The sequence below is a fragment of the Glandiceps talaboti genome, chromosome 6 (genome assembly GCF_964340395.1).
Source record: "Glandiceps talaboti chromosome 6, keGlaTala1.1, whole genome shotgun sequence".
Lineage (NCBI taxonomy): Eukaryota > Metazoa > Hemichordata > Enteropneusta > Spengelidae > Glandiceps > Glandiceps talaboti.
Window position 1 is genome coordinate 2411298 of NC_135554.1, and position 16718 is coordinate 2428015.

General features: G+C 37.3%; 1 protein-coding gene across 1 annotated transcript in view; it reads left to right on the forward strand.

The window, feature by feature from the left end:
• Nucleotides 1-13976, forward strand: part of LOC144436454 (zinc finger SWIM domain-containing protein 5-like) — a 70505-nt gene extending 56529 nt beyond the window's left edge. The window contains exons 9-13 of the mRNA XM_078125253.1: nucleotides 3224-3520; nucleotides 4167-4302; nucleotides 4990-5135; nucleotides 9358-10147; nucleotides 11558-13976. Coding sequence (XP_077981379.1) covers nucleotides 3224-3520; nucleotides 4167-4302; nucleotides 4990-5135; nucleotides 9358-10147; nucleotides 11558-11879 — 1691 coding nt within the window. The 3' untranslated portion in view covers nucleotides 11880-13976. The remainder of the gene's footprint in view (nucleotides 1-3223; nucleotides 3521-4166; nucleotides 4303-4989; nucleotides 5136-9357; nucleotides 10148-11557) is intronic.
• Nucleotides 13977-16718: the final 2742 nt, after the last annotated feature.

Sequence of the window (16718 nt, forward strand, 5' to 3'; positions counted from 1 at the left end):
TTGGCTAATTGAAAGTCTGGTTTGGCTAATAAATTTCGAGGCAAATTAGCCAAATTGCTAGTAAATTTTTTGACCCAGAGGAAACACTGATATTAATTTCAGGCACCATACCTGAAGACTTAAAATTTATTGTCTAGTTCCACAATGTTACAGAGAGATACATTCATTTGCATAGATGTGATGATGTAATGGTTTAAATGGAATTCCATAAAACCAGCATGTCTTTAATAGTCAAGTTCAAAAAATAGATAATATGAGGCTATTATCCTGATATCACCTCTTCATTCGTCGTATCACCATGAGTGCAATTTCCGTAACATGACTAACGACTCATGTCACGTTACGGAAACTGCACGAACAGTGAAATGAGGAATGAAGAGGTGATATTGGGTAATAACTGATTTATCATATGCCTATACCCACGAGTTCAAAGGGAAATTACGAAAAATAATACGAGCACGGCTTGCTATGCAGTGCGCTTCGTGTGTCTTCGGTATAACTTTTCATAATTGTTTCGAAATACAATATTGGTTTTAGAGTAAGTTCTCTAAAAGTTTCAGAAAATGCTTTAATATGTTAATAAAACTAGATGGTCTTCTGCGAGCGTAACTACTGCAGTATGATAGTGTGGTATGGGTAGCGTACAGTGTGAGCGGATGGCTCACACAGTCGTGCCCAATCAGAGAGATGTTATCAGAAGTGATATTTTGCGTTAAATGCCACAAGGAGTGATTGATATGGGCATAGGTATATGATAACGTGTTTTTATCTTTAATACATAAAAACATAGACCTCGACAAACTGATTTAGTCATCTTATGATTGCAAAATCGGGAAACTCTGGGTTATGACTCAGCACCTAATTTCTTCTGTTAAGTCTACACCATATTGTAGATTACTTTGTAACATATATGACGTAGAATTATTCATTGCTGATCTTCAATAAGAAAGTTACCTTCGCAACAATATATAAAGTGAATGTTCTTTGAAGAATACTTTTTTTATTCCCTCTTTTTTGTGTAATATATTTATTTTGACATTTCAAAAGTGAAAAAAAGAGAACAAGACATTGTGAATAGGTTTGACAAGTGTATATAGAGTTTGATAATTATCAACTGATACTCAAAACATGTATGGTACAGTATTGAGTTCCACTGTTAAAAGTGCCAACAGCAGTATTGGAATAGATTTAACAAAGTGTCTGGGATATTTGGAATAAAATTATGTATTACCAGTAGAATTTAAGCATTGATCTTGTATTTCTACTAAACTTGTTAATTTGTAATAATCTTAATGTATATTACATTTATGTGTTAAGATGCTAAGTAACAAAGATAAATGGATTAATTTTCCTAATTCCTGCTCATCAGATTTCTATCATATAGTTTCTTTCCATAGCGTTCCCATGTCCAACATTTCTACATTCTTTACCAATGGACGTAAGACAGGCTTCAACATTTATGTATATCTACAAATCTTGATATTTTTAAGATCTTACTACCGTATATACATATATCTTCAAACAAGCAATCACTAAGACTGCTCATAGAAAAGAACAATGCTTTAAAAACTTAAGTCTTATATTCATTCTCTCAAGTGATAGTGTGGATTAATAATGTTTCAAGCAATAACTCTTACAGTAAACCTAATGTTTCAAGCAATAACTCTTACAGTAAACCTAATGTTTTAAGCAATAACTCTTACAGTAAACCTAATGTTTTAAGCAATAACTCTAACAGTAAACCTAATGTTTTAAGCAATAACTCTTACAGTAAACCTAATGTTTTAAGCAATAACTCTTAGAGTAAACCTAATGTTTCAAGCAATAACTCTTACAGTAAACCTAATGTTTTAAGCAATAATGCTTACAGTAAACCTAATGTTTTAAGCAATAACTCTTACAGTAAACCTAATGTTTTAAGCAATAACTCTTAGAGTAAACCTAATGTTTCAAGCAATAACTCTTACAGTAAACCTAATGTTTTAAGCAATAATGCTTACAGTAAACCTAATGTTTCAAGCAATAACTCTTACAGTAAACCTAATGTATTAAGCAATAACTCTTACAGTAAACCTAATGTTTTAAGCAATAACTCTTACAGTAAACCTAATGTTTTAAACAATAACACTTACAGTAAACCTAATGTTTTAAACAATAACACTTACAGTAAACCTAATGTTTTAAACAATAACTCTTACAGTAAACCTATTGTTTCAAGCAATAACGCTTACAGTAAACCTATTGTTTTAAGCAATAACTCTTAGAGTAAACCTAATGTTTTAAGCAGTAACTCTTACAGTAAACCTAATGTTTTAAGCAATAACTCTTACAGTAAACCTAATGTTTTAAGCAATAACTCTTAGAGTAAACCTAATGTTTCAAGCAATAACTCTTACAGTAAACCTAATGTTTTAAGCAATAATGCTTACAGTAAACCTAATGTTTTAAGCAATAACTCTTACAGTAAACCTAATGTTTTAAGCAATAACTCTTAGAGTAAACCTAATGTTTCAAGCAATAACTCTTACAGTAAACCTAATGTTTTAAGCAATAATGCTTACAGTAAACCTAATGTTTCAAGCAATAACTCTTACAGTAAACCTAATGTTTTAAGCAATAATGCTTACAGTAAACCTAATGTTTCAAGCAATAACTCTTACAGTAAACCTAATGTATTAAGCAATAACTCTTACAGTAAACCTAATGTTTTAAGCAATAACTCTTACAGTAAACCTAATGTTTTAAACAATAACACTTACAGTAAACCTAATGTTTTAAACAATAACACTTACAGTAAACCTAATGTTTTAAACAATAACTCTTACAGTAAACCTATTGTTTCAAGCAATAACGCTTACAGTAAACCTATTGTTTTAAGCAATAACTCTTAGAGTAAACCTAATGTTTTAAGCAATAACTCTTAGAGTAAACCTAATGTTTTAAGCAATAACTCTTACAGTAAACCTAATGTTTTAAGCAATAACTCTTACAGTAAACCTAATGTTTTAAGCAATAACACTTAATCAAAAGTGGAGAGACAGCTAAGGAGCCAGTGTATCGATACAATTGAGTAAGAAATATCGAGAAGATGATAGAACAATTGATTGACGATTATGGTAATGAAATCTCGTCAAATACATGTACTTAGGTAACTTGGGCAGATTTTACCTTGTTACTGTTGTAGGAAAGACTACTAGCTAACATACTGTTCTAATTTTTACAGGTGACAACAACTCAACAACAACCAACTTTGCCAGCACATCATCCATAGAGAATAGTAAAGCACACTACAAACATGTCAAAGTGCCTGGCAGTTATGATCGAAATGAGTCCTATCTAATGCTAGCCTTTGAAAGTGCATTGATTGGTCTTGGTCAGCAACGTATTATGCCACTTGGATTGTATGCACAGGATAAAGCATGCAGAGCAGAGGAAGAATTAATTACAAAGTTACAACAAATAGATCTAGATCCAAAATTAGTCTCTGTCCTACGCAAACAAGCATATCACCTCCTAGAAGGTAAACAAGCCTTTGTATATATTTGTATATATTTAGTACAGTTATTTGTCTCTGTCTGTTTGCATATGTGTGTGTGTATGTGTGTGCAAATGTGTGTGTGTGCATGTCTGTGTATGCTTATGTGTTTATATGTGCATGTGTGTGTTCAACACACACCTGTCATACATATATTCTGTATGATTGTAAATTACTGTATTTAAAAAAAAAAAGCCATTCAGTTTTAACAGTTTGTTTCTATAAATTTGCATACACATGCTTAAAGTCATAGTAGCTACTAACAATAGTAAGGCTAGGTTCACATGGTATAAGTACCTATATGTACTGTTGTTAATAGTAGCTACTAACAATAGTAAGGCTAGGTTCACATGGTATAAGTACCTATATGTACTGTTGTTAATAGTAGCTACTAACAATAGTAAGGCTAGGTTCACATGGTATAAGTACCTATATGTACTGTTGTTAATAGTAGCTACTAACAATAGTAAGGCTAGGTTCACATGGTATAAGTACCTATATGTACTGTTGTTAATAGTAGCTACTAACAATAGTAAGGCTAGGTTCACATGGTATAAGTACCTATATGTACTGTTTGTTGTTAACAGTAATTTGACAAGACTGACCTTTGACTGTGTTTTGTCTTCTATAGGTGGTTCAAAGAGTGGGCTTGGAGTTGGCATACCAACAGAGAGTGTTCCCATGCATACATTTTCACGTTATCTTTTCAATGCATTGTTATCATTTGATACTGATTTGGCCTATCGAATTGGACTTAGAGCTATGAGGTAAGTTTAGTTTGTTGTACAGTGTGAGTACATGACTTAATGTGTTGTACAGTGTGAGTGAATGACTTAATGTGTTGTACAGTGTGAGTACATGACAATGTGTTGTACAGTGTGAGTGAATGACTTAATGTGTTGTACGGTTTGAGTGAATGACTTAATGTGTTGTACAGTGTGAGTGAATGACTTAATGTGTTGTACAGTTTGAGTGAATGACTTAATGTGTTGTACAGTGTGAGTGAATGACTTAATGTGCTGTATAGTTTGAGTGAAAGACTTAATGTGTTGTACAGTTTGAGTGAATGACTTAATGTGTTGTACAGTGTGAGTACATGACTTAAAGTGTTGTACAGTGTGAGTGAATGACTTAATGTGTTGTACAGTTTGAGTGAATGACTTAATGTGTTGTACAGTGTGAGTGAATGACTTAATGTGTTGTACAGTTTGAGTGAATGACTTAATGTGTTGTACAGTGTGAGTGAATGACTTAATGTGCTGTACAGTTTGAGTGAATGACTTAATGTGTTGTACAGTGTGAGTGAATGACTTAATGTGTTGTACAGTGTGAGTACATGACAATGTGTTGTACAGTGTGAGTGAATGACTTAAAGTGTTGTACAGTGTGAGTACATGACTTAATGTGTTGTACAGTGTCAGTGAATGACTTAAGGTGTTATGTATATTTTGTAGATTACCAGTACTAGACAATACAGGGGAGAATGGCCAGAATGGTGTTGGATCAGTTGTGACTGGTCGTTATCCACGCTGGTTTGTACTTGGACATGTGGAAACAGAGCAGTGTGAACTAGCAGTGTGTATGCTTACAGCAGCTAAAAGTAAGTATACAATTATGCGGTGTTAATGTTGGCCCAGAGCTGTCCTGCTAAGGCTTATTTGTCACATTATCTATAATCTCAACTTACTTCACTATGTATATAGTGGTAGTGTCAATAGTTTTATAGGACCACAAACAGCTTTCTCTTAAAGTCACCATATGGATGACAAATGGGTAAGTATTTCAACTGTACTGTGTTTGTCTACTTGAAAAAATAATGTTGCAGAACATATACAGAGTTTGTTAGTCCCTGCGGACGAAGTCCGGAACGGGGACTTATGGATTGGGTTCCGTCCGTCCATGCGTCCGTCCGCAGCCGTTTCTTGGAGATGCCTTGACCGATTTTTTTCAAACTTGGTACAGGGGCAACATGCTATGGCATACATATGCACGTCAATTTGTTTCATGATACAATCCAATATGGCCGCCTAGCAGCCATTTTGTTTGCAAATTTTCCCTGTCTAAAGCCATATCTCAGACATGCTTGAACAGATCTCATTCAAAGTTGGTATTAGGACAGTGTTCTATGACATATATGTGCATATTCATTGTTGTCATGATACGATCCAATATGGCCACCTGGCAGCCATTTTGTTTGTGAATTTTCATGTCCAAAGCCATAACTCAGACATGCTTGAACATATCTCATTCAAAGTTGGTATTAGGACAGTGTTCTATGACATACATGTGCATATTCATTGTTGTTGTGATACGATCCAATATGGCCGCCTGGCAGCCATTTTGTTTGCAAATTTTCCATGTCCAAAGCCATAACTCAGACATGCTTGAACATATCTCATTCAAAGTTGGTATTAGGACAGTGTTCTATGACATACATGTGCATATTCATTGTTGTTGTGATACGATCCAATATGGCCGCCTGGCAGCCATTTTGTTTGCAAATTTTCCATGTCCAAAGCCATAACTCAGACATGCTTGAACATATCTCATTCAAAGTTGGTATTAGGACAGTGTTCTATGACATACATGTGCATATTCATTGTTGTTGTGATACGATCCAATATGGCCGCCTGGCAGCCATTTTGTTTGCGATTTTTCCATGTCCAAAGCCATAACTCAGACATGCTTGAACAGATCTCATTCAAAGTTGGTATTAGGACAGTGTTCTATGACATACATGTGCATATCCATTTTCGTCGTGATATGATCCAATATGGCTGCCTGGCAGCCATTTTGTTTGTGAATTTTCCATGTCCAAAGCCATAACTCAGACATGTTTGAACAGATCTCATTCAAAGTTGGTATTAGGACAATGTTCTATGACATACATGTGCATATTCATTGTTGTCATGATACGATCCAATATGGCCTCCTGGCAGCCATTTTGTTTGCGATTTTTCAATGTCCAAAGCCTTAACTAAGACATGCTTGAACAGATCACATTCAAAGTTGGTATTAGGACAGTGTTCTATGACATACATGTGCATATCCATTTTCATCGTGATATGATCCCCCATACCCGACCCATCCTTTATTGTTGTAGGCATGTTCCATGTCCAACAAGCAGACACAACATATCTAAGTCTGTATGATTTAGGTTCACAAGTGTTGTTGCGTGATCAGAGTAGTGATAATTCCTTAAAACCCAATCATAGCGGGGACTATGTCATTCTCAATGACTTGTTAAATTATAGAGAGTGTCTATGATTAAAACATGAAGTTCATTCATATGCTACAAAGAGTCTTTTTTGGGTTAAAAAGTGTTATTTTAAGTAAAAAACACTTAATCTCAAAAATGACTGGGCAGATCGGTCTGAAATTTGGTGGGAACATTTTCAGGCATATTTAGATTAAGAAATCTACCGGCCATGATATTCCCATCAGTGATATGCAAATTTAGGTGTAAAAATGTGAATTTTTGGTCAAAAACTTATATATCAACAAGTACTCGGGTCAATGAGACTGAAACTTAATGAGATGTTTCGGAAAGTGTTATTCTGCAGATTTTCTTCAAAACAGTTTGTCAAAATTGGCCCTAGCAATCATGACCACCCCCTTAGCAACAACCAAACAACAGTATATTTTGCTCATATAACATCATCATCTGGTAGGCAAGTGAGTAAACTTTCAATAATTGTATGCAAATTTCCCTAGCAACCATGAACACACCCATAGCAATAGCCCGACGGTATTAGCAACACAGGTACTTAGACAAGTGAACAAACATTCAAAAAGTGTATGCAAATATGCCTAGCAACAAGACCACACCCATAGCAACAGCCAAATGATCACCTATATTGCAAAGATAAGTGGAGATTAATAGACAAATGAATACATATTCAAAAAATAAACAAGACCACGCCCATAGCAACTGCTAAATGATCACGTTTATATTGCAAAGATAACAAAAATTGTATGCAAATATGTTGAGCAACAAGACCATTTTCATAGCAACAGTGTATATTGCAAAGATAATGACAGGGGTTTGATAGGCAACTGGATAGTCAATCAGCAAATGAACACCTATAAAGTGTTCGTAAGCAGTTAAAAAAATATATACAGTTGTGCTACAACGCCATTGGCACTATTTTAAATTTTTTTTGCAATTTGCAATATTTAGTCACAAACATGGAAAATGCCTATGTTGTGTCATGTAATGTTTTGCAGTAGATTAAATGATATTGTAGAGTTCTTTCATCAGATAAAAATCCAAAATAAATACCCATTTGTCATCAATATGGCTATCGTACTTTGAATAATCAATTAAAGTTGTACTTTACAGTTCTACTGAACCAGTTTAGTTCAATAGGGGTATACCTAAATTCTGTCATAGCCATAGCTACACACATAGTAACAGTGAACACACACATAGTAACAGTGAACACACACACATAGTAACAGTGAACACACACACAAAGTAACAGTGAACACACACATAGTAACGGTGAACACACATAGTAACGGTGAACACACACAGTAACAGTGAACACACACACAGTAACAGTGAACACACACATAGTAACGGTGAACACACCACACACACACACATACAGTAACAGTGAACACACACACACAGTGAACACACACATAGTAACAGTGAACACACATATAGTAACAGTGAACACACACATAGTAACAGTGAACACACACAGTAACAGTGAACACACACAGAGTAACAGTGAACACACACAGAGTAACAGTGAATACACACATAGTAACAGTGAACACACACATAGTAACAGGGAACACACATAGTAACAGTGAACACACACATAGTAACAGTGAATACACACATAGTAAAAGTGAACACACACAGTAACAGTGAACACACATAATAGCAGTGAACACACATAATAACAGTGAACACACACACAGTAACACTGAACACACACACACAGTAACAGTGAACACACACAGTAACGGTGAACACACCCATAGCAACGGTGAACATACACATAGTAACAGTGAACACACACAGTAACAGTGAACACACATAGTAACAGGGAAAACACATAGTAACAGTGAACACACACATAGTAACAGTGAACACACACATAGTAACAGTGAACACACACATAGTAACAGTGAACACACATAGTAACAGTGAACACACACAGTAAGTGAACACACATAGTAACAGTGAACACACATAGTAACAGTGAACACACATATAGCAACAGTGAACACACATAGTAACAGTGAACACACACACATGGTAACAATGAACACACACATAGTAACAGTGAACACACACAGTAAGAGTGAACACACACATGGTAACAGGGAACACACACATGGTAACAGTGAACACACACATATAGCAACAGTGAACACACACATAGTAACAGTGAACACACACACATGGTAACAGTGAACACACAGTAACAGTGAACACACATAGTAACAGTGAACACACCCAGTAACAGTGAACACACACATGGTAACAGTGAACACACACATGGTAACAGTGAACACACACATATAGCAACAGTGAACACACACAGAGTAACAGTGAACACACATAGTAACAGTGAAAACACACATAGTAACAGTAAACACACACATAGCAACAGTGAACACACACATAGCAACAGTGAACACACACATAGCAACAGTGAACACACACAAACACAATTAGCATGTCCATCATATCTCATTTGAGCTTTAGCACCATTAGTGATATTTTTATGTCCTTTTTGAAATTTTATATATTTGTAAAGTTTTAAATGTTAATGTATGAACTTTTGTGATTTATTGTGTAGGTGATCCAAGACGACTTCGTAAGGTGTTGCAGTCATCTCAACAGAATATACACAGTTCTTCCCACCTGTTTAAACTTGCCCAAGATGTATTTAAAGCAGCTACTCCAGTTGATGGACCAACCCACCATTCTTTACTAAATGCAGCATTTGAGTTAGGTCTTCATGTTATGAGGATGACGCTGTCTACCTTGAATTGGCGTCGCCGTGAAATGGTGCGATGGATGGTAACCTGTGCAACAGAGATTGGGGTCAGTGCCCTTGTCAGTATTATGCAATCCTGGTACACATTTTTCACACCCACCGAAGCAACATCAATGGTTGCAATGACAGTAGTTTCACCCAGTACCGCTTTGCAGTTACGCCTAGATTATCAGCAACAAGAAGAACTTGCGAGTTGTGCTCGAACTTTAGCATTACAGTGTGCTGCCAAAGATCCCCCAAATTGTGCTCTGTGTGCCCTAACTCTATGTGAGAAGGATCCAATTGCCTTTGAAACGGCCTATCATATTGTGTTTGATGCAGCCAATGGAGTGATGAATTCCACCCAGCTTTTTACTGTTGCTCGTTACATGGAACACCGCGGATACCCAATCAGAGCTTACAAGTTAGCTTTACTGGCAATGAGGAATCTATCATTGGCTTACAACCAAGATACACATCCTGCAATTAATGATGTTCACTGGGCATGTGCTCTTAGTCACTCACTGGGTAAATCTGAATTAAGTGCAATGATACCATTGGTGGTCAAAAGTGTACAATGTGCATCTGTTCTTGCTGATATTCTAAGGAGGTAAGTTTCTCATATTGATAACATCAGAGTATTGATAACATCAGAGTACAGAACACTAAGTCTTTTGTATGTAAATAGTCTAGTACGATATTCTATAGGTTTGCTTCATTTTAGTTATGTATGATAAGTTTGTCATGTTATGTTAGAAGTAGCCATCTTCGATTTTAACCAATGGCCCAACTTGGCAATATGTCATTTATGAAAGGAAGATCATTCAAGGTCACCCCCACATTAAGTTAAAACAAGGGTTAAAGTTGTCATCATGCAGGCCATGTGTATGACAGTACAAGAAATTGTTCAACATTATATGTCCATGTTTTTAAAAATTTCTTCCAAAGATTTTTTCCCATGGTTAGTGATACTTTTTTGAAAAACAAATGTACAAGTCAGATAAACATTTTGGCCTGACACAGTACCTAATGTTCTTTAAGCAAAATGCCAATTTACCTTGACCTTGACTGTCAAGGACAAATGTTAAAGTTTAGCTGCTGTATTCATTAAGTCTAGTGCTGCAATCAGTCAGTCAGTCTAGTACTGCAATCAGTCAGTCAGTCTAGTACTGCAATCAGTCAGTCAGTCAGTCAGTCTAGTGCTGCAGCCAGTCAGTCAGTCAGTCTAGTGCTGCAGTCAGTCAGTCAGTCAGTCAGTCAGACTAGTGCTGCAGTCAGTCAGTCTAGTGCTGCAGTCAGTCAGTCAGTCAGTCTAGTGCTGCAATCAGTCAGTCAGTCAGTCTAGTGCTGCAATCAGTAAGTCAGTCAGTCTAGTGTTGCAGTCAGTCAGTCAGTCTAGTGCTGCAATCAGTCAATCAGTAAGTCAGTCAGTCTAGTGCTGCAGTCAGTCAGTCAGTCAGACTAGTGCTGCAATCAGTCAATCAGTCAGTCAGTCAGTCTAGTGCTGCAATCAGTAAGTCAGTCAGTCTAGTGTTGCAGTCAGTCAGTCAGTCAGTCAGTCTAGTGCTGCAGTCAATCAGGCAGTCAGTCTAGTGCTGCAATCAGTCAGTCAGTCAGTCAGTCAGTCAGTCAGTCTAGTGCTGCAATCAGTCAGTCAGTCTAGTGCTGCAATCAGTCAGTCAGTCTAGTGCTGCAATCAGTCAGTCGGTCTAGTGCTGCAATCAGTCAGTCAGATTAGTGCTGCAATCAATCAATCAGTCAGTCGGTCGGTCTAGTGCTGCAGGCAGGCAGTTGGACTCATGCTGCAGTCAGTCAGTCTAGTGCTGCAGTAAAGTCAGTAAAGACTGACTGACTGATTGGTTCATTTTGAAATTGATTACCATAAACCAGACAAATCCAGTGTCCTGAATGAAGGCTTGTTATTGCATGATGTCTATTCTATGAAGTAATACTGGTACACATCACTGAGACAGTACCGATGATAAAATAAAAAAAACAGTTTGGGTTTGTTTCCATACAGATGTACACTATCAGCTCCTGGTATTGGTGGACTACCTGATGGACGTCGGCGAGGCAACAAAATTTTGTCTTATGACAAAGCACCACTACGCCAGTTACTTGATGCTGCCATCACTGCATACATCAACACTGCCCACTCCAGGCTAACTCATATTAGTCCTCGCCATTATGGTGACTTCATTGATTTTCTGAGCAAAGCACGAGAAACATTCCTTCTAGCCCATGATGGACATATCCAGTTTGCCAAGCTGATAGATAATTTGAAGACAATCTACAAAGGAAAGAAGAAACTGATGCATCTTGTTCGGGAAAGGTTCGGATGACATTGGAGGTTCATAGCCAATTGCAAAGCAATTGGTTTTCTTGAGAACTATGGGAAAACGAGCTAGCCCTTTGCATCATGGGAAAACAAGTTAGCCTGTTGCATCAAGAAAACTGAACGCTTGACCCTTGATTTTTGGCAGTTTTATTTGGCCCCAATAATCTGATAAATAATGTGATGAACCACACAAAATGTTAACAGTAAAAACTATATTTTATCACTTTTTTTCATTATTTTCACCATCTTCCAAGTTTATTTGGAAATTATTGTCCAAAAATATATATTTGAACATGTATGTATATTCTCATGTTAAAGATAATGTGAGCAGAGCTCTGTCTGTAAAGTGTTATGATAAATGACAGAGTTGAGATGCATCCAAATAAACTATAATCTCCAGACTATAGTAGTAATCAAATGTTACTTTCAGTCTCTGATTACAAATCACAAACATAGTCCATTACTTTAGAAGTTTGGGTTCAAAGGCTTTCAACAAATAACGTTAATGCAAAGTCGTGATGTAGCTGCCAATAATTGGACATTCTTCAATGTTTTAAGACATTGGACTACATGACAGTTACACATATCTGAATCTTCTTTTCATTTTAGTTTATTCCTGAACCTGTGGAATTTATTAGCTAAAATAGTCTATTTTATTTGTCGTCCAAAATTAAGGTAAATCTTTTGAAAGACAGATATGCAGATATTATATATGATTTGATGCCCAAATCTGACATTTTTGTCAGAGTTACCTGAAAGCTTTCCTGTTTAGGTGAATTTGTCCTCTTCTTGTCTCCATCTGACAATCTTAGATATTCAATGGAAGCAAACATTTCTCATGTTGTAATTCTTCAATTGAAAGTTCTTTGAGAGAATTATAAATCTAAGACAAAAGTAAGTGTATGTCAGCCCATTATATCAGGTAGATATAAATGTGTATACACCATGGTGTGTGTGTCAGCCCATTATATCAGGTAGATATAAATGTGTACACACCATGGTGTGTATGTCAGCCCATTATATCAGGTAGATATAAACCTGTACACACCATGGTGTGTATGTCTGCCCATTATATCAGGTAGATATAAATGTGTACACACCATGGTGTGTATGTCAACCCATTATATCAGGTAGATATAAATGTGTATACACCATGGTGTGTATGTCAGCCCATTATATCAGGTAGATATAAATGTGTACACACCATGGTGTGTGTGTCAGCCCATTATATCAGGTAGATATAAATGTGTACACACCATGGTGTGTATGTCAGCCCATTATATCAGGTAGATATAAATGTGTACACACCATGGTGTGTATGTCAGCCCATTATATCAGGTAGATATAAATGTGTACACACCATGGTGTGTATGTCAGCCCATTATATCAGGTAGATATAAATGTGTATACACCATGGTGTGTGTGTCAGCCCATTATATCAGGTAGATATAAACGTGTACACACCATGGTGTGTATGTCAGCCCATTGTATTGGTAGATATAAATGTGTACACACCATGGTGTGTATGTCAGCCCATTATATCAGGTAGATATAAATGTGTACACACCATGGTGTGTGTGTCAGCCCATTGTATCAGGTAGATATAAATGTGTACACACCATGGTGTGTATGTCAGCCCATTATATCAGGTAGATATAAATGTGTATACACCATGGTGTGTATGTCAGCCCATTATATCAGGTAGATATAAATGTGTACACACCATGGTGTGTATGTCAGCCCATTATATCAGGTAGATATAAATGTGTATACACCATGGTGTGTATGTCAGCCCATTATATCAGGTAGATATAAATGTGTACACACCATGGTGTGTATGTCAGCCCATTATATCAGGTAGATATAAATGTGTATACACCATGGTGTGTATGTCAGCCCATTATATCAGGTAGATATGTGTACACACCATGGTGTGTATGTCAACCCGGTATCAGGTAGATATAAATGTGTACACACCATGGTGTGTATGTCAACCATGTATCAGGTAGATATAAACCTGTACACACCATGGTGTGTATGTCAACCCGGTATCAGGTAGATATAAATGTGTACACACCATGGTGTGTATGTCAACCATGTATCAGGTAGATATAAACCTGTACACACCATGGTGTGTATGTCAACCTGGTATCAGGTAGATATAAATGTGTACACACCAGGGTGTGTATGTCAACCATGTATCAGGTAAATATAAACCTGTACACACCATGGTGTGTATGTCAACCCGGTATCAGGTAGATATAAATGTGTACACACCATGGTGTGTATGTCAACCATGTATCAGGTAGATTTAAACCTGTACACACCATGGTATGTATGTCAACCCTGTATCAGGTAGATATATACGTGTACACACCATGGTATGTATCATTTTGGTTTATTCTGATGACCCTTCAATGATTTCACTCCAGGGTTGACTTTTGTTGATTGCACTCCAGGGTTGACTTTCATTGACTGCACTCCAGGGTTGACTTTCATTGATTTCACATCCTGGGTTGACTTTCATTGATTCACTCCAGGGTTGACTTTCATTGATTTCACATCCTGGGTTGACTTTCATTGATTCACTCCAGGGTTGACTTTTGTTGATTGCACTCCAGGGTTGACTTTCATTGATTGCACTCCAGGGTTGACTTTCATTGATTTCACTCCAGGGTTGACTTTCATTGATTCACTCCAGGGTTGACTTTCATTGATTTCACTCCAGGGTTGACTTTCATTGATTGCACTCCAGGGTTGACTTTCATTGATTTCACATCCAGGGTTGACTTTCATTGATTCACTCCAGGGTTGACTTTCATTGATTACACTCCAGGGTTGACTTTCATTGATTGCACTCCAGGGTTGACTTTCATTGATTGCACTCCAGGGTTGACTTTCATTGATTCACTCCAGGGTTGACTTTCATTGATTTCACTCCAGGGTTGACTTTCATTGATTGCACTCCAGGGTTGACTTTCATTGATTTCACATCCAGGGTTGACTTTCATTGATTCACTCCAGGGTTGACTTTCATTGATTACACTCCAGGGTTGACTTTCATTGATTGCACTCCAGGGTTGACTTTCATTGATTGCACTCCAGGGTTGACTTTCATTGATTGCACTCCAGGGTTGACTTTCATTGATTACACTCCAGGGTTGACTTTCATTGATTGCACTCCAGGGTTGACTTTCATTGATTGCACTCCAGGGTTGACTTTCATTGATTGCACTCCAGGGTTGACTTTCAATGAATCACTCCAGGGTTGACTTTCATTGATTGCACTCCAGGGTTGACTTTCATTGATTGCACTCCAGGGTTGACTTTCATTGATTACACTCCAGGGTTGACTTTCAATGAATCACTCCAGGGTTGACTTTCATTGATTGCACTCCAGGGTTGACTTTCATTGATTGCACTCCAGGGTTGACTTTCATTGATTACACTCCAGGGTTGACTTTCATTGATTCACTCCAGGGTTGACTTTCATTGATTCACATCCTGGGTTGACTTTCATTGATTCACATCCTGGGTTGACTTTCATTGATTGCACTCCAGGGTTGACTTTCATTGATTCACATCCTGGGTTGACTTTCATTGATTGCACTCCAGGGTTGACTTTCATTGATTCACATCCTGGGTTGACTTTCATTGATTCACTCCAGGGTTGACTTTCATTGATTGCACTCCAGGGTTGACTTTCATTGATTCACATCCTGGGTTGACTTTCATTGATTGCACTCCAGGGTTGACTTTCATTGATTGCACTCCAGGGTTGACTTTCATTGATTGCACTCCAGGGTTGACTTTCATTGATTCACTCCAGGGTTGACTTTCATTGATTACACTCCAGGGTTGACTTTCATTGATTGCACTCCAGGGTTGACTTTCATTGATTCACTCCAGGGTTGACTTTCATTGATTGCACTCCAGGTTTGACTTTCATTGATTGCACTCCAGGGTTGACTTTCATTGATTCACTCCAGGGTTGACTTTCATTGATTACACTCCAGGGTTGACTTTCATTGATTGCACTCCAGGGTTGACTTTCATTGATTTCACTCCAGGGTTGACTTTCATTGATTTCACATCCTGGGTTGACTTTCATTGATTGCACTCCAGGGTTGACTTTCATTGATTGCACTCCAGGGTTGACTTTCATTGATTGCACTCCAGGGTTGACTTTCATTGATTGCACTCCAGGGTTGACTTTCATTGATTCACTCCAGGGTTGACTTTCATTGATTGCACTCCAGGGTTGACTTTCATTGATTGCACTCCAGGGTTGACTTTCATTGATTGCACTCCAGGGTTGACTTTCATTGATTTCACATCCAGGGTTGACTTTCATTGATTCACTCCAGGGTTGACTTTCATTGATTGCACTCCAGGGTTGACTTACAGTGAGTGCACTCCAGGGTTGACTTTCATTGATGGTGAAGATGTGTTTCAAATAACTATTCTTACCTACATACCCCTGTAGGTATTTGATGGTGAAGATGTGTACCAAATAACTATTCTTACCTACATACCCCTGTAGGTATTTGATGGTGATGATGTGTACCAAATAACTATTCTTACCTACATACTCCTGTAGGTATTTGATGGTGATGATGTGTACCAAATAACTATTCTTACCTACATACCCCTGTAGGTATTTGATGGTGATGATGTGTACCAAATAACTATTCTTACCTACATACCCCTGTAGGTATTTGATGGTGATGATGTGTACCAAATAACTATTCTTACCTACATACTCCTGTAGGTATTTGATGGTGATGATGTGTACCAAATAACTATTCTTACCTACATACCCCTGTAGGTATTTGATGGTGAT